The 18,825-nt window shown below is 37.4% G+C and overlaps 1 protein-coding gene across 4 annotated transcripts in view; it reads right to left on the bottom strand.

The window, feature by feature from the left end:
- dgkza (diacylglycerol kinase, zeta a) overlaps positions 1–18,736 on the bottom strand; it is a 60,115-nt gene extending 41,379 nt beyond the window's left edge. For 3 of the 4 annotated variants that reach the window (XM_059532858.1, XM_059532866.1, XM_059532875.1), the window contains exons 1-6: positions 18,607–18,736; positions 3,119–3,995; positions 2,392–2,500; positions 1,759–1,854; positions 344–421; positions 201–272 (exon numbers count right to left, since the gene is read on the bottom strand). In XM_059532858.1, the coding sequence (XP_059388841.1) occupies positions 201–272; positions 344–421; positions 1,759–1,854; positions 2,392–2,500; positions 3,119–3,936 (1,173 nt within the window). In that variant the 5' untranslated portion in view covers positions 3,937–3,995; positions 18,607–18,736. The remainder of the gene's footprint in view (positions 1–200; positions 273–343; positions 422–1,758; positions 1,855–2,391; positions 2,501–3,118; positions 3,996–18,606) is intronic. The other variant, XM_059532884.1, reaches the window with a different exon arrangement.
- Between the last annotated feature and the right edge of the window lie 89 nt (positions 18,737–18,825).

Below are 18,825 nucleotides of genomic sequence, written 5' to 3'. Positions count from 1 at the left end.
TTCAAACCAATTAAGTTGAATGCCCCCTTCACAGGCTGGATGGATTGAGAGCTAAAGTGGCTCCAGATGTTAACAGGATTCTGTTATTTGGCTGTTCTAGGTTTATCAGGCCAGACAGTCACCAGTCTTTACTAAGATCAGATGTGTGAGTGATCTATTAGCCCCAGCCGAATCTGAGAATAAGCTAGAGGGTTTCTCACTCTGAATGATGGGTCTTTGAGGGGCACCTCATCAAGCCCCTCCCCTTTAGGCGGAGCTTTCCAGTCCAATAACTGAAGGGAGGAACATGTATGGTCTGTGATGCAGTGTCAGATCACGACTTTCCACTGGTAACAGCACTCACCTTTTCCAGCTGTTCAATGCAGATGGAGTGAACTACGATCTTGCAAGCAGCACACTTTTTCCGAGCAACAGACTTTTGCTGTGAAAACCAGGAAAAAGAGACTTTAGATTTACTCTGACAGGTGATCTTCCCTTGATACAAAATTAACCATCAAAAGAACTAAATCATGATTTAATGAACATCGTTTGAAAGCTGAAATTATGCAATGCATTCTGTAAGCCAGCCACAAGGGGGCAGCAATACACTAAGAGAGAAAATATGAGTGAAAAAGTGAAATGTTCAATTAATAGATTCTCTTTTTCCCCCTTTACCCTCCATCTATTTCTATAGACGGTTTCATCGGGCGCACACTCCTGGCCCTAAGTTAACTTCCAGTCTGTGTTGTGTATATCGGTCTGGCTGCGGTGCCTTGTACAAACGCAGTTAAAGTCAAGGTGATGAGTAGACTGAAGTTGGGCTCATGTGGTTGTGCTGCGGGATGTGTTTCCCATACATTTATTTATTTTTGGAGACTCGCCACGATTTTAAAACTGATCGATTTTCAAAAAGGCTTCATTGAATAAACATGAGTAACGTTGCGTACTGCACGTTTAATAATAATAATTCCTTATATTTCTATGTTTAAATATCAAAACGAGGTACGGGTGTTTTTATATCACTATTTCTGAAGGAAGACTTGCATGTTATTGTTGCATTCAAGGACGAGCCGAGACAGCGTACTGATCACACAGCATAGCAGGTACGAAACTGAACTTTATTGAACACTTGCACAGTGTCAAAACCCCCTGCTTAGGTGCGTGGCTCACTCAGTAGCGATCTCACTAATCAGATATCACTACATCTCCCCTTCCCAAAACAATGAACTTTGTGAACCCCAAAGTGTTACTATTTGTAGAATAATAAACATACTGTAACAATTTTAACCAGTTCTAAGCACATGCCATGCTTCTCTGATGTAAAATATAATTATTGCTTTAATAATTAAAAATAATTAAAAAAAAACATCTTTTATCACATTTTTTCTTTCACATTACTGTACAATATCTGTTTTTTTTTTTTTTTTTAAATATTGTGTACTCTTTTTTTCTTTTTTTTGCAAGTACAAAACTGAACTTTATTTACGCAGCAAACATATTTTGTTTGTTATCAAAAAAAAAACCTACTCTAGAGGGACTGTTGTTATTGATTCTATTTGGAAGTCTACCGGAAGTTACGTTAAGGCCACAAAAGCGCGCATGCGCAGTAATGTTTGTTTATGTTGTTGACGATGAAACCGTCTATATTCTCCATCAGCATTTTGCTGTATATTATACCATCTGTTATTCTCTCAAATCAAAAATTTGTCGCATCTCACTTTCGCCCCAATATGTACTCTCCTTGGTTTACTCACTCTTTCTTATAAAACACACACTCACCAGGGATTTGGCATAACAGTGTTGTTCTCCGACGTAACAGAAGTCCCCAGAGACATTTGTCTCGAACCAGATGTGCTCTCCGTACAGAGCTGATTCCTGCTCAGATACAAAGCATCAAATTAAGTGTGACCCTGGACCACAAAACCAGTCTTAAGTGTCAATTTTTTGGAATTGAGATTTATACATCATCAGCTGAATAAATAAGGTTTCCATTGATGTATAGTTTATTAGGATCGGACAATATTTGACCGATATACAACTATTTGAAAATCTGGACTCGGAGGGTGCAAATAAATCTAAATATAGAGAAAATCGCCTTAAAATTTCTCCAAATGAATTCTAAGCAATGCATATTAATAATCAAAAATTAAGTTTTTACATATTTACAGCAGGAAATTTACAAAATATCTTTATGGAACATAATCTTTACTTAATATCCTAACGATTTTTGGCATAACAGAAAAGTCGATAATTTTGACCAATAAAATGTTTTTTTTTTGGCTATTGCTACAAATATACTCCAGTGACTTAAGACTGTTTTTGTGGTCCAGGGTCACAAATGTGAAACCAGAGAAAGAAACTTTAGCTCTATCAAGATGTGAAGTCTAGATTATTTGGGTTTGTGTTACTCACACTCCAGTCCACTGTGCTGCGGATTTCTCGGTCCGTTTCCCCCTTGGCCAACAGTGCAGCACTGGGCTGGCATGAGAGGTGCTGGAGACCGGACTTGGAAATGGCCTTCCTACAAACAAACATAAAACAGACAGGTCACATAAAACATCAAGCAAAAATGATAAACAGAAACTCGATGTATAGCCCAGATGTACACATACACAAAGAAGAACAGTAAAAGTGTCAAAGAAAACAAAACATTCAGAGTACTGTTGTTTAACAGTGTGCGTCACATGTAAATCATAAAAAAGGAGAAGAGAGATATTTCAATTTGTAAAATGAAAGTAGAAATAAAAATAAATGAGACACAGAAACATTGAAACTTTGTGTTCAGCTGCACTCCAAACTGACACTCATAAAATAAACCCACTGCTCTCAGACTCCACCAATCATATTTCTGAAATATTCAATTCAAGGAATAGTTCACTATTGTTTCAAATGATCTGAAAGAATACAAGAGATGAAGTTCCTTACTAATCACATATATTGGAATTACTGTTGGAATACTAAGGCAAGCATTAAGGTCATTCACTTTGGGGTTTAAATTATGTGTTGCTGATAAAAACTTTTTTTCCCCAATATATGCTATCACATACCCACAGCAACAAAAAGTGATAGCAAAGTCCAAATAGCTTCTGGTACAAACACACACATAAAGACATACAGCTGTAGTTAGGGCTCTACATACGAGAGGAACGCACTCCATGTGTCAATCTGTGGGTTGTAGTAAGTTTCCTGCAGTGTGTGTGAAAGACCTAGATCTGTCCAGCAAGGGGAGCTCGTCCTGTACAGTGCAACTGCTCCTCGCGCTGCAAGAGAATTTCGCCTCCCTGCCCACAATCCACCTACATTAAACAGACCCTGTGCCTGACTGGTCCTACGGTAACGGCCGTACAGCCCATAAGAGGCTGGGCTCCGGTAAACGGCCTCAGCAGGAAGTAGATGTGAGGAGTTTCGGCGCAGGCAACGTGGGGCACGGATGAGGGGGCGAGGCTGAATACTTTCACCCGGCATCAAACCCTGAGCCAACCACGTCATACACTCATCAGACTCTGACTCTAAGTCCATCACTGCTTGCTTGTGCTCCTCCTGGCTACAGTCACTATCAGAGAGAGAGGAGTACTCTTCTGCACTCTTATTCTCAGTTTCTTCACTCATTTGCACCACGCTAGCCAAGAGCAGTGATGGGCCCAGGAGCTGGGCGTGAATGCTACGGTGTTTGGCAGCCTGTCTCCGTCGGATAGCGAACCGTGGGGTCAGGCAGGCTGTTGCACCACTCGACCTCCTCCTGGTGAAGTGTCCTCTTCTGTGTTGTATGACTCCCGGCGGCACGTTGCTGGTTTGGAGCTGAGTACTAGACCTGCGTCTCTGAGCCAGGACAGCTGACGGCAAGCCCACGCTGGAGCGCCGGCGCGCTTTACTCGCTGCAAGTGACACGCTGGAGCGTCTTGGGACGCTTGGCTCACAGGCTTTCCGCCTGAAACGCAGACCAAACAATGCATCCATTGGACACGGTGATAAGAGAAGATGCTATACGCCACGACTGATGTCTTCCCCAGAGGATGCTGTGGGTGCAAGAGCGAGTCGGTCAGCGCACACAATACACAGACAACACACACATGAACAAATCTGGTCCGACTGTCTCCATGAATGCAGTGCTGTTCCTTTAACCTTTTTTGAAATAACAATGATGGGTTATGAGACCTCCACTAAACACTCCAATCATCTCTATTCTTTGCTATTCAATGCCAATCAGCTCTATTCTTCTCACCTGTGTGACTTATTTAGCAGCTCAGATTAAGCTGAAGAAAACCATCTCCCGTAGGCATCTAAATCCTCTGCATCCGAGTAAGCAAATGAAACCTCCTTTAATCAGCAATGCTACGTAACTGGACGACATACGATAACAATTGATTCAGGAGTATAATGTGGTCATGATATACCTGACTGCTCTCAGGTAACATTACCTGGAGAAAGTGTATCTGACAGCGATATTTATAGAAGTCATCTATGCTCTCACTCTTTCTGATCCCACAGAGAGACTTCTCAATAGGGGCCCTAAAGGGATAGTTTACCTAAAAATCAAAAAATATATATATATTTTTTTTTACTAGGGCCCAAAACAACACTTGACCCAAATGACTTTCTTTGTATGGGCACAAGACATTTTTTAATATCTTGTGTTTTGCAGAAAAAGGGTGTCATACATTTCTGCAAACACATTCAGCATATTTTCTACCAACAACGTCTGACATGTTTACACTTTATACGGTGTGAGAAAAGCTACATTAAATCTCAATCTGAGTGGTCAGGCTGAAATGGATTTCCAAAAAAACTGATTTGAATAGGATTTTTGTAAAAAATTCTATTTCATGAGATTTTTTGAGATTCACACTTGCCAAAATATGATCCAATTCTTATCGGATATGCACAAAAATAGGATGCAGACTGACAGTCAGAACAAGGCCTCAAAACACAAAACACTAACTCCTTAAACACATTATCATAACCATAACGATATCCAGCTAAATATGTCAGAATAAACATGCTGTGGAACACTTAATGCATAAAATTTGATTAATGCTCATGAGACGTTATTCTATTTAGCACAATCATTTCAAAAAGGCCACCTACACTACTGTCCAATGAAACAGTCTCATATACGGTTTCTCTATATATAACAAGAGATAATAAAAGCAGTGGAATCTAATGAAAAACTATTTTTTTTATTAAATACACTGACAATTGAAGTACTACAGAGTATAAACCATGCTGGAAATATGTAGATTTATTGCAGACTTTAAAAAAATGTGTGCATAACTCCAGCACCACAGTTTGATCTCGTTTGAACTTAAAGTTTCTAAGTCATGTGAGCTCACGGGCTTGTTATCAGTTTCCCACACTGTTAAAGGTCACCAGTGAGTAACTGTTTGTCAAAAATACACCACATTACTGACACATTATTCTGCAGTGCAAATAAACGATAAAGAAAAAAGTCATACTGTAAATATGCATTTTCCATAAACAGTCGGTGAATATAACCATGACACTGTCAGAGTTAATTTAAGCAAGCTTTTAAAGTGACAGCTTAGTGCTTTCCTGGTGGATGATACTAGTGCTTGTCTCTCATTATGTAATGAATTAAGGCTACAAAAGTATACTGTAAAAGATGTATGCCAATTATATTATACGGTCATATGGCCTTCACAGGTTTATTCAGCAAAATGCTTGGTGATGTAAGTTCACTGTTACCAAGTTCTAAAAATGCTATTTAGTTCCTTAAGAAATCTGCTGAATAATCAGATGTGTAGATGACAGTGGCAGTACAATGTGTGTCTGTCTTTAGTGTCACTCTTTGGTTCTCATTGCTAAGGTCAGCATAGGTGACGATTTTAAACTGTACCACTGTGTGAATTACGCTCTGAGAGGAAACTGAGGTCAGTATGCATGAACTGACAAAAGATCAAGAAATGTACTACTTTGCTTTGTGTGGTTGTGTGGTCTTTACTGTAAGTTGGTATGGGCCTGACTGAATTGCAGACTCCACTATCGACAGATTTATACACAGATTTTGAACTATAATCCATTGCAATATTCCACTTATACTCTTCATGTTTAAATCCAAACCAGTAACAAATACAAACATATTCACCATATTTCCAGAGTATAGACTTTGCAAAGAGAAAGAACTGTAATAGTGAAATGACCAAACAATTAGTACAGATCTCATTTACTGTGAGCTTAGGTCTTTATGAGCATATCCTCATTATTTCCAACTCCTTACTGTTTTGTATTTATATGTTGCAATATTCCATTTCATTTTTATACGCATATGCCCCCACTTTTAATTCTAATAAGAAAACACTGCCAGGTTTCATAATATAGTATATTATGATAGTTCATGTTTACACAAACAGCTAGTCTGTCCCAAATGATCCAAAATGTGTTGCTGACCTTATATAATGAGCTGATATTTCATCTACTGCACTCCAACAGAGAAACAGAGAAGTGGAGGCACAGAGAGAAAGAAAGCGTGCAGGGTTCGTTCAAAAGGCCGCCCCCGTGGCCTACCTACAACAGAGAGTGTAAACTTGCTTCAAGGGAAAACACAGCTCAACACACACTCAACTGTTCTAGCACTCAAAGGTCTGTGGGCTGAAGTCAGCCGAGAAAGAGAGGGCGCGGGAGACTGCTAATTAGGTTTTGGTGACTCATGTAAGGTAAGGTTGTTAGACCAACTTGTAACTGGAAACTTGACTCATTAAACTAAAAAGCATGAGATGAATTCAAATAACACAAACTAAGCGCAGAAGGAACACAACGGTACTTATATTTTTAGCTCTGAGTCACAGAAACGGCTACCTGGTGATACTCCAGAGAGAGAGAGATACAAGAATTCTGCAACTGTTTTCTTACATTGTTCAGGGAACATATACATTAGGGCTAAACAATTTGGCCAAAAACTTGTATTGTGATGATTTTGTCATACTACATAATGCCACTGACTTGAACTGCAAATGTAAACTTTTAATCTCAATATGAAATCATCTCATATTGCTGCTGCTAAAACATCCATGCAAAAGAACAAAGAGACCACTCATTGATGCCAATAGAAAGAGATACTTTAAGAGCCTGGATATACTGGCTAAAGGAAACTTCTCAGACCTTTTCAGTGTCCAGCTGAGCAGAGTGGAAAAAATGTCTTTGCGTTTGCCATTTCTCTTTGCCACAACTACACTCACACTGTTGTTTTTAGGAACCCAATTCTTTTCTATATAATTCTATTAACTATAGTCATTAAAATTATAGTAATTCTACTGTAATTACTGCACCGTTACATTTTACTTTTTGTAATGGCAGAAATTTGTTGTCAGTTCTGCTGAGGTTGCCGAACCTCTGGTACTAGCTCTAAAATGATACATTACCACCTCGGGTGTAGGGCTGGACGATTAATCGAAAAGTAATCAAAACCGAAATTCATAACCTCTAACCGACGTAATTTTCCCATGTCGGTTATTTCGGTTTTTTAATCTTGTTAACACTTCCCCCTTAAAAGCATTAGCACGTGTGTAGCCACATGACTCTGCCCCATCCAGTCAGTGGCATATAAGCAAAACACGGAGCTGAACGCCGTTTCAACACATAGTGGTGGCGCATGAGCGATGAGCCTTGCGTCTTCACTAAACTTTGTCAGTTGTATTTGTTTTATGGTTTGGACATTCAAGCGATTAGATGATCGGATGTGTATTATTATATCGAGCTACCATGTTCGCGCAGCTGCATTGTGGCACGAACACTCATATAAACAGTAGCTATGAAGATCGCTCACAGAGGAACTAGTTGTCAGCGCTGTCCTGTGATTTATCACTAAAGTAGCTTGGAATCTCAAAACTTATTATAGCATTTTTGTGTTTGCTCATGTTATTCAGCTGCAACAGAATGCTTTGTAAAAATGTTTGACATCTAAATATTTGACTTTTTTATATATATTGGAAGAATCGGAATCGATAAGCAGAATCGGAATCGATAAAATTCAAATGAAACCCAACCCTAGTAAGAAATGTTACGAACATAGATAAAATAACTGCTGATAGTCAATCTTATTTACAGTACAAACCTTGTCAGTAAACTATGAGGGCAAAAAAACAAAACAGAAACAAAATAATCGTTCATTAATCGTAATCGAGGTAAAATGTTCAATTAATCGAGGTTTTGATTTTAGGCCATAATTGTCCAGCCCTACTCGGGTGTGCCTTATTTTTTAATAATTCAACAGACAGTTGTCAATTATTTCTGAAATACTTACATCTTTAGGCAATACAACATTAAGCTTTTATTTTGGTGGAAAACCACAGGGGTACATTGAGTAAAAAAACACGCAGCTCACAATGTATGTCTGAATCCAGCTTTACAGCAGCATGTACTGTAAACTGAGCAGCTGAAAACATATTTTACATGTGTGTAGCACATAATACAAACACAGAGCAGCACATCACTTTAAATTAAACCGCTCATCAAAATATTTAGAATTAAATTGCAGTCTTTTGCGATTTGATCAATGCACTAAACCAAATCTTGATTTAAAAAAATAATAAAATCCCAGTGCGGTACAGTGAACATGAATACATTGAAGTTTGAATGTCTGATGCTGCTATATACTTGACACTGTTCACAAAAAATAATACACAAAATGCTGGTCACAGGTGCAAAATGCAAACAATACTGCAAAAAAAAAAAAAAAACCTTTCCGTCAAAAGAGTTTTTGACCAAAATATTGCTGAAATCTTCATCTCTAGTCACTTATCGCAGATTTTAAACCCTAAAAACTGGCCTAAAATTCTCTATTCTCTTTCTTTTTCTTAAGGAATGCATAACACCACTATCCTCCCATCATATGCAAACAGACATCCCTGTCAGTCTCTTAAGATGTCTGATAGCACTTCACGATGCTTTCATTTATAGATATGACCCATGTGTCTGTATTCATTCTGCTCAATTGACTACAATAGTCTGCTCATTTGACGATAATATTCGGCCTCCAAGACTGTCTGCATGTTTCAGTCCACTTGACTGCATAGACAACTCAATTAACTCAATAGTCTGATATATTCAGACCGTAAGATTGTCTGACTACAACACTAACTTTTCACAGTCGTCTAGAAGATTCCATGTGGTGCTCAACACACGTCAAATCAAACGGACCACTTTTTGACTGGTGCTCCTCTACCAGAGTGGAAAAAAACTAAAAAATTATATATATATATATATATATATATATATATATATATATATATATATATATATATATATATATATATATATATATATATATTGAATGAAGTAAGGTGCAACATGAGTGCACAATGCAAGGGTTTTGTTAAAAGGTAAGTGCTTTATTTTATCATCATCATTTGCTGTTCTAGGCTCTGCAGTTGTTCCTGATAAGATCCCCAGTTGTGAAAGCATATTATATTGTGGTTTATGGTTTAATGATATAAGGGTGATCTTGACATTTAAAGAAAGATGTGTGTTTACATAATATCTATACAAGTTTAATAAGACATATCATTAGTAATTTATCTTCATCAAATGCATGTAAAAGTTGTTTTTATTTGCTTCTCTAGGACCTGTCGTTCTTGATAAGGAAGATGCTTTTGCTGTTCATATATATGTATGTAGCACACACACACAAACACACACACACACACACAAACACACACAAACACACACAAACACACACAAACACACACACACACACACACACACACACACACACACACACACACACACACACACACACACACACACATCAGGGCTGTCAGTTTAATACTTTAAAATAATTAGTTATGAAAAAATAATGCAATTGAAATATTTTAACACAGTTAATGTACTGGCCACGCAGAATACATTTCATTCAGTAACTTACTGTTGACAAATATGATGCATGGCAACAACCCCATAAACAAAGTTATCCCCTAAAATTCAAGATATTGGGGCAACTGTATGAGTTTTTTGTGTCATTTATATCATTTGATAAGCGATATCACACCAGCAGCGAGAGCAATAGCCAATCACACAAGTGCTTTTTTTTGTCACAAAGACAATGAGTGCAAATCATAGACTGTATAAGGTGCAAATGTGATTTTATAGTAAATAAGAAGTTAATATGTTATTTGTAAGACAATATTGTGTGTTTTTGTTCAATTTTGCCGACAAAAATATTACCTAACCTAGCTTATATAGCCACTGCACACCTGTTGTGAGTCTCTGAGCAACACAGCGATGTATTTTAATTTATTAAAATAACTAAATAAAAACATTAAAAAGATAGTTCACCAAAAATAAATAAATAATTTCTGTCATCATTTACTCACCCTCATGTTGTTTCAAACCTGAATGACATAAAACATAAAAGAAAGTGAACAAAAATACTGAGATGCTTCTGGAAGTATCTTCTTTTATGTTCCATACTTTAAGTTAGGCCGTTGTAGCCTAAACATTTAACACAATAATAGCTTTAAATTATTTTTTGTTTTTTTTCACAGCCAAATTTAGTTTGCGATTAATTCGATTAATTAACTGCAGCACCCTGTAATAAATTAGAGTAGTAATAGATAAGATATATAAAATACAGTTAAATGTGTAATTGCATCACTGATTTTCACTGTGACATGATTTCTCCAGATTCTGAATGGTGTTATTGTTAGTATTTGATGGGTGAATTCAACATGGCATCAATTCTTTTCAATAATTCTCTCTGAAAAAATAAATCTGTTTATCTATCCTGTTCTGTATTAAAAACAATTAATAAATAAATAGATTGTTAAAAACCGTATGAAAATAGATATGTTACAGTTATAGATAAAGTGAAGATGTAATTTGACCAGGCCTAGAAAACTATTTGCTGAATTCTGTAGACACAAGTTCTGTGTGGAATATAATATAACACTATAACAACATCATCTATAAAATCAAGAGATTAATTCAAGTATCACATAGTGAGAGAAGAGCACACAATATAATATTTTAGCTCATAGTCAAGCAAACACAAACACAAAATAAAGTCACTCGTGTGCCTATAGCAATTTCACATCCATACACTATGGTATCGCTGAAACAAACTGTGACAAATGTACTCTGCACAGTGAACATCATAAATGAAATGCTATACATTTCTGCACATCTCAGATTAATCTACACAGCCGGTCACTTCACCCTTTCAAGCATTTTAGGCTGTTTGTTCTCCAAACAGAACACACACAACTGCACCAGATGACACTCATGTCTTAAGGGGCTGGATTGTGTGTGTGTGTGTGTGTGTGTGTGTGTGTGTGTGTGTGTGTGTGTGTGTGACCCAGCAGAGCTAATGCTTATACCATGACCAGATTAAAGCCCTATCTCTGAGCAAGAAAGCGGCAGAGAAGATGGCGTGTGGGTGGGTTAGTATTGCATGATAAACTGCTGTGGTCTGGAGTTAAAGGTTAAGGTTTGTGAAGGCTACTTTAAATAGAAACTTCACATTTAACACTTCTTGAGAAAAACTGTACACATATGCAGAATTGACAAAACAAACATTCTATTCCACTGTCTACCCTCTATATGGTACAGCAAAATATTAAACCGGTTAGATCCAATGTCTTCTGTATCACTATATAGGACGTTTAAAATGTAATTAATTTATTCAATTTAGACTGATACTGATAAGTAGATTTTTGTTGTTGTTGCTTATAGCTAATAATTAGCTGACATTAAATTTGATGACAGCATTAAGAGCAAATAATTTGTGTTCTTTGTGAGCATTAGCTGATGGCAAAGCTAATTTAAAAGTAAAAACAGGGGAAATGAGCTTGAATTCATGTTGATGACAAAAGCAAGCTGAAATTCTTCAGGTGCCAACACTTATTAAATGCTGACATTTCAGTTTGATTAGCACATTCAACAATTATGCCAAAGGACCCAAAATTCATGAACTTAAAGATTTCACACAGTTGAAAAAATGAATCAACAACAGTAAATGAGACAAAGCATGCAAGAAATCTTTAAATGTTAGGGCATGTTGGTAATGGCAGCACATCAATGACCTTTTACTTATTTACTATGCTCTCGCATCATGCACAACTTTGCATGTCAACGCTTACATTTTCACAACTTAACAGGATATAACATGATCCTTCCTTCATTATGCTCAGAAATATTAAAAAAGCTGTCATCCGAAGTGTGATATACAGTAACTTAACGCTTGTGTGTATGAATATAGTACCATTAAATAATTTTAAAGAGTAAATAGCTAAGAGCAAATAAATGAATAACAAACAACACATGCGTCGATCAGTCCTATTAAGTGGGCTTCTGGTGTTGTGATGACAATGATTTGCATATGCAGGCTTTAACAGGGCAGTATTGTTCATCTGCTATAAAGAGCCTTGTGAGAGATGCAAAGACCACCTATGGTTTGCATGACGAGTTTGTGTGCTGTGAATGACACACTGTTAAAAGAAAACTCGACACAGATGCCATGCAGAAATGTTGTGTCCACTCATTTTCGTACCAAGCGTGTAACCCAACCAGCAACCAGATTTTTTAGGAATTTCTTACAATAACATATCATACCTAGTGTTATAATACGGCAGATTTTATTTCTAGATTTTATCATAACTAGTAAGCCATTACGTTTGTTATACTTTTTTAAAATTGCAGTTTCACCTCATTAGAATAGAAACACATACAGATATTGAGTCACAGTCAGGATGAAAGTGTGTTAAAGAGTAAATGATCTCAGCATATCCAGAAGCAACCGGCAATGCTCTAAACAAAACGCATTAAACAGCACGAACCAAATTCACACAGCCAGACTTAAATCATGGATCTGAAGAACACATGAAATATTGTGCTTCAGAAAGCAAAGGTTAAATGGAGACAAGAGTCAAATGAGAAAAAAAGAAAAAGTGTACAAAACTACAGATGTTCAAAATAAACTAGAGGATGAGGTGTCTACTTGACATGTCTTAAGAAAATGCTTTATAATTATGGTCCATCAGACCATATTAACATGAATCTAATGTGTTGACAGTGCAACAAATAGGGTCTCAAAATCATTTTCATTGTCAAACTATATGGTACTTGATATGATATATAGCAAATTGCATATGCACTCTCAAAAACAGCTACAAAAGCTGTCACTGGGATGGCACGCTTTATAAGGGTACACTGTTGTACTTGTTTACCATTAAGGGTACATATTAGTTCCTTAAAGTTACATATTAGTACCTAAATGGTACATAATAGTACCTTTTAAACCAGGACCAGTCTAGTGACAGCTTGTGTACATTTTTTTTTTCATGAGAGTGCAGCTTAATATCTGCGTGACAGAATGCAGCCCTTCAAATTACAGATATTCAATCATATATATATATGAGAGAGAGAGAGAGAGAGAGAGAGAACAAAACTATGACTTTAAGGCCAATACAGATTATGCATTCCAATGGGAAAACTGCTTACAGCATACAATTAAACTCTGACAGCAATTGTCTTGAAATGTGTTGCTGAAGGCAGTGATTTTTTTACACAAGCAGCATTTGATGGCTGGAGTGTTGATGCTTGAAAAGGGAACAATTATAAGAGAAACAATTTCTTGAGACTTGACAGTGCCGACAGTCTAAAATCCTCTCAGATTGGATAATTCTCTTAATTCATCCCCTTTTAAGCATCATAACTAAAATATTCAAGTTAAAAATGATTTTCAAAATCTCCTTGTTGGATAAGCAGTCAGCTGTTTTTATAATCACCTGCAAATAACTCCATCTCAACACCTAAGCACTGACTGTTTCCATTTACAATTAAGAGACATTGAAGTTCACAGAGAGGATATTCAGGCACAAACCTCAAACACTTTGTAATCTAGTGTGAGTTGAGCTTCACTGTATTTGACTGGATGTGTGTGCGCATGTGTGCCTGTCCAGAGGGACACTGAACTCTCCGTGTGCACTGTGCAGCTGATTTCTTTCTGCTTGCCATTAGGGATTTTGTGTGATGTGTGTGATTACGACAGTGCTGTTCCTCTCAGGTTGTGCCCTAGACCATGGGAAAGAGGAAGTGCTTAAACAGTCTGCGGTCAGTTGTCTCCCCCCTCACTCACACACACACTACACTGAAGTGTTATGTGTTTATGGGTCATTGACAAATAAGAGAGATTACATTAAACAAAAGGAACAACACACTTTTTGTATTAATGTTGGTTTCATATGGTTCTGTAAAACCAATCAAATTTGCTATTAAATGACTCTGAAATGTAGTATAACCATGAAATAAACAGTAATACAAGTTCACATTTAAAAAAATTATAATAATAAAAAAAAATAGATTTTCTCAGTAAAAATTAGCTTTTGAACTTTTTCATCAACTTTTTCCACTTATTGAGGAATCTTGAAAAAAAAAATGCATCATAGTTTCCAGCATTAATAATTAAGAAATTTTTCTTAAGCAGCAAATCCACATATATACACAGTCATTTTGCACATCAAGGAATCACGCAGTTATAAAATAAAGATACTGGATCGCTACATTATATGACTAACCATCAAGGGGTAGTGTTGCTGGTTTTGCAATAATAAAACTCACAGTAGGCCTGTCACGATAACAAATATTGCTGGACGATTAATTGTCCAAGAAATAATCACGATAAACGATATTATTGTCGTTCTAAGACCAGTTTCAACTAATATAATGATAATGGCATAATAACACGGGTACACCTTTTCAAAGATCAATAAACTTTTATTTTATTTTATGGCAGATTCAGAGCAAGAAATACAAATATGTTGACTTTGTGTGACTTAAAATTAATTAATTTTGTATGTTTGTATGTTATATTATGTTTATATCCCAGTTAGGGATGCATATTGACCGTTTAACCGTTAACCGAGAGTAAACATTTTGACCGATGAAGGGACCGTTCACATATCACGTCTTTTTTTGTGTTCATGTTCGTTTTCAAATGCGATATGCACGCTCATTATGGAAGAGACGCGCTTGTTTTTCCAGGCGCGTGCCCGCACCACATCTAGTTAAAAACATCCCAGCTTTTCAGAACGACGCAAGCACACCAGGTCATGTGAAAAGAACCAACTCAATCAGCTTCCTTCAGGGTGAAAATACACGTTGTTTTTTTGTAAAAAATTGGGTGCACCCAAACACTGCAGAGTTTTTTACTTTTCTTCGTGAATAAATCTTGTAACAGAGTTACAGCAAGGGTTTTTCGGTGGTAGAAATCCATTACTGAAACGCTTTGGAAAGAAGGAGAAAACGAGCGCGCACGTGTGTGTGTGTGTGTGTGTGTGAACTCACTGGGTGCCTTGACATACACAATCACACGCCTACAGACATATTTAGCTGAGCAAGCCAAACGAAGCGAGCGAAAAGTAGACCCATTTCGACAGAAAGGGCAACAAAGTTACATGCAAAATCTGCTACCGGTATTAAAATAAAGCAGTAGTGCAAGTACAATGCAGTATCACTTGCGACACAAACATCCATAAGCAAGTGAAAGGCGCTTCCCAAAGCTGGCCACTCTAGCGAGACATTATCTCTTTATTCCTGGGACATCTGTGCCATCGGAGAGTGTGTTTTCTGCCACGGGGTGACCACAGGTTGCACTCCAGACTAACCCCACATCATGACACGTTACATTTTTTTTAATAAAAATGTAAAAAAAAAAATGATCGCGGCCGAAAATATTATCTCATTTTTTAAATCTTGCGATTAATTGATTTATCAACTATCGCAACAGGCCTAACTCACAGATTTATTATTGCACTATTAGTAGATATTACATCGTTTTAATGCACTCCACATAGTGTGGTTAACCTTGTGTAATGCACAACTTGGAAATGTCCCTGGTTTCCATTTCTGAATTCTGTTCTGTTGCGTACTGCTTTTCGGTGTAGAATCACACTTAGATGCCTTTCGCCCCAATCACATGTCTGAAATTTACCATAGCTCACCACAGACATAACAGAAAGAGGGAGAGAGGAACAGAGAAAGGGCAAAAGAGAGGGGCGGGGGAGAGAGGGAGACTCATTTCAGTTTGAGTAAATATTTACATGAGAGCACAGAGGCAGTTTCTGGCTATGACATGCCTCTGCGTCACATACACACGCACTCTCAGATCCACAGTGGAACAGATTAACTGTGCTAATGTTGCTTTGTTTGTAAAGTGAAGTTTGCACCCCTCCACACAAATGCATTTGATAACGCAACACCTGTGCTAGTAAAACTGTACTCTAATCTACCAGAGGAGAGGAGATGAGATGAGAGGAGGCCTTGGAGGTTGAAGGAGAGGTTAGAAAGAAGTTGATTAACAGCTACACACATACACACACATGCACGTTTTACGAGGGAAAAGCAAAGTTAAATGAGACGCCAGCTAGCAGAGCCGCATTGATGAGATTAACGCCTACTTTTGGTTGTTGGTTTTAGCTGTCAGTGGTTTCAGCTGCAGCAGTCGCTTTCAGGTGCTGTGACTGCATTCTGCCTTGTAGTTGCAGGCCATTATACATGTGAAGTTCTGACCTTGCCGCAACTTATCTCAACATCACAGTTCAATTCTGTGAAGTGTGTGCCATAAAAATAACCCCATGTGTGTGTGTGTGTGTGTGTGCTTAAGGGCTGCTGTGTCCCTTTTCTGAAATCCCTTTGTGAATTTCAGTGAAACTACATTCACTGAAAAACTCAATTCAGTGTGTTTTTGAGTGGATGAGTCAGACGCGACCTCTTCTCTATTACCTCGGCACTGGTGATCACTGCAGGGCGCTTGTAGGTTACAACTGAATGTGAGCAAAGATGACCCAAGTCTACCCACACTTCATATTAACTTACTATTACAGCATATAATGAGAGGCAGGGGTTTTCAATTTCAAAGTATATATTTCCTAATCTTCCACCTCCATCCTGATTTATTTTGGCATTTTAGAAAATTTACTTTTACATGCGTAATTGAATATTTTCAACATTTGTGGGGGTAAATATAAAGCGTTGAAGCTGGTTTCTGATTTGGCATGTCTTCATGATTAGCACAGATACCCATTAATTCAGCAGACCCAGCTTTTAGACATATTTTTATGCATAATTCGTCATTCTGCACCTACATCTCTGACTGTTCTGACAAAGCCTGGTAATTATACAGAAACTTAAAGGAGACACATGTCTCATGTTAATATTGAGTACCTATAGAGTAGTATTGCATCCTTCATATCTCCAAAGAGTCTTTAGTTTTATCATCACTGTTCATCAAGCCTGTGTCTCTGCAGCTGATTCGGAAATGTGTAAGTCTGCATGGTGACTGTGAAACAAAGAGCTAGAATATTTGCTTCTTTTGATAAACTGCTTTTGTCCTCAATTATAAACCAATTTTGGATTGATAAATGGATTAACTCATAATAATGATCTTCTAGGGAAAACTAGGTCATTTCCTAGTTTGATTAGTTCAAATCCAAATAATGTTACTAGAGATGTTCACACACACACGCACACAAAGTCTAATGAACATTTTAAAAGTGTTTTGCTTTTAAGAATGCACATAAAAACATGTCTAGAAAATGTAATCGGTCATATAAATACCACAGTTTCTGAGTTTATAAAAAATGAAATTCTCTAACCCTGTATTTAGAGTAGCCGAGTACATGCACTGCATGAGTGTTGCTGTCACATCATCACGTCTGGGTTTTTAACACTGTCTGAGCTCCCGTTCCTCTCTCTCATTTCTTCCCATGCTGTCACCGTTCATTCATTCATTTAGTCTGCTCTCATCTTCTTCCTTGGTAGAACTTTCCACCAATGGTGCGTGCCCACACTTGTACTCAAAAACCCATTTTAAAGTGCCAAAAACACTCAACCAAGGGTAAAAGAAAAAATAAATAAATCACAACTTAAATCTTGATGAAAACACTTATTCCTATTGGTGCCCTTTTGCTTTGACTATAATATAGCACAGCATCTCATACAAAATTGCTTAAATGTGCAATATATCTGGCTTCAGATGGAGCTAATGCAATCAGAAATTATGGTCAGAGCGATTATCTTTTTTTTCTAAATAAATAACCTATATAGTCTGCAATAAGAGGTTTAAATATCTGAGTTATCTCTTTGTCAGCATGATAGAAATTAAAGTCTCCCTGTCTCGCTCACATACACTCAGTGGCCTATAACCACAGTAGTTTAATCATTTGCTTGACTCTGTAAAAAGACTTTCCTTTATTTTTACACAGTGGTGCACTAAGGTGTCTTATTTATATACAAAAACTCAAGTGTACATGCATAAGTGCACTATTTTTAGAGTTTCACTGACAGGGTTAGGAAGAGTTCTGCTAACAACAGCAGCTTGCAATATCCTCCTTTCTCTCTGAAACAAATATACAGATTATGACACCTGGCTTTAAACAGCTACGAACCACAGGACCATACAACACACTGCTGTTCAACAACACTAGCAACAGTTGATGAAAGAATCAGACAGCAATGAGATTAGAGTCACTGTCACTAAGCCGCAGATGATTTGAGATTGACCAGACTCACCTAATACAGCTCACATGTCTCAGTCTCCCACACGCACTGTTAGCACAAATCACAGTCTAAAGGACACAGCACTGCACTCAAGAGAGAAGAGTCAAAGAAATGTACAACCTGATGGTTGAGTCAAAATCATCCAAACGTCTTCTCCATTCCTCACCAGATAACTTTTAGAGAAAGCTAAAAAGAGAGGGGGAGAGAATGAGAGAGAGAAAGAGGAGAATGGAGAAAGAAGGTTGACTGGGGAAGGGGAAAGAGAGAGCATGCAGTCTGTCCTAAGAGAGAGGGAGGGTCAAAAAGAGAGCTGGTGAGAGAGAGAGAGAGGGATCAGAG

The sequence above is a fragment of the Carassius carassius genome, chromosome 3, assembly GCF_963082965.1.
Source record: "Carassius carassius chromosome 3, fCarCar2.1, whole genome shotgun sequence".
Classification (NCBI taxonomy): domain Eukaryota; kingdom Metazoa; phylum Chordata; class Actinopteri; order Cypriniformes; family Cyprinidae; genus Carassius; species Carassius carassius.
This window is presented reverse-complemented; position numbering and strand designations above follow the sequence as displayed.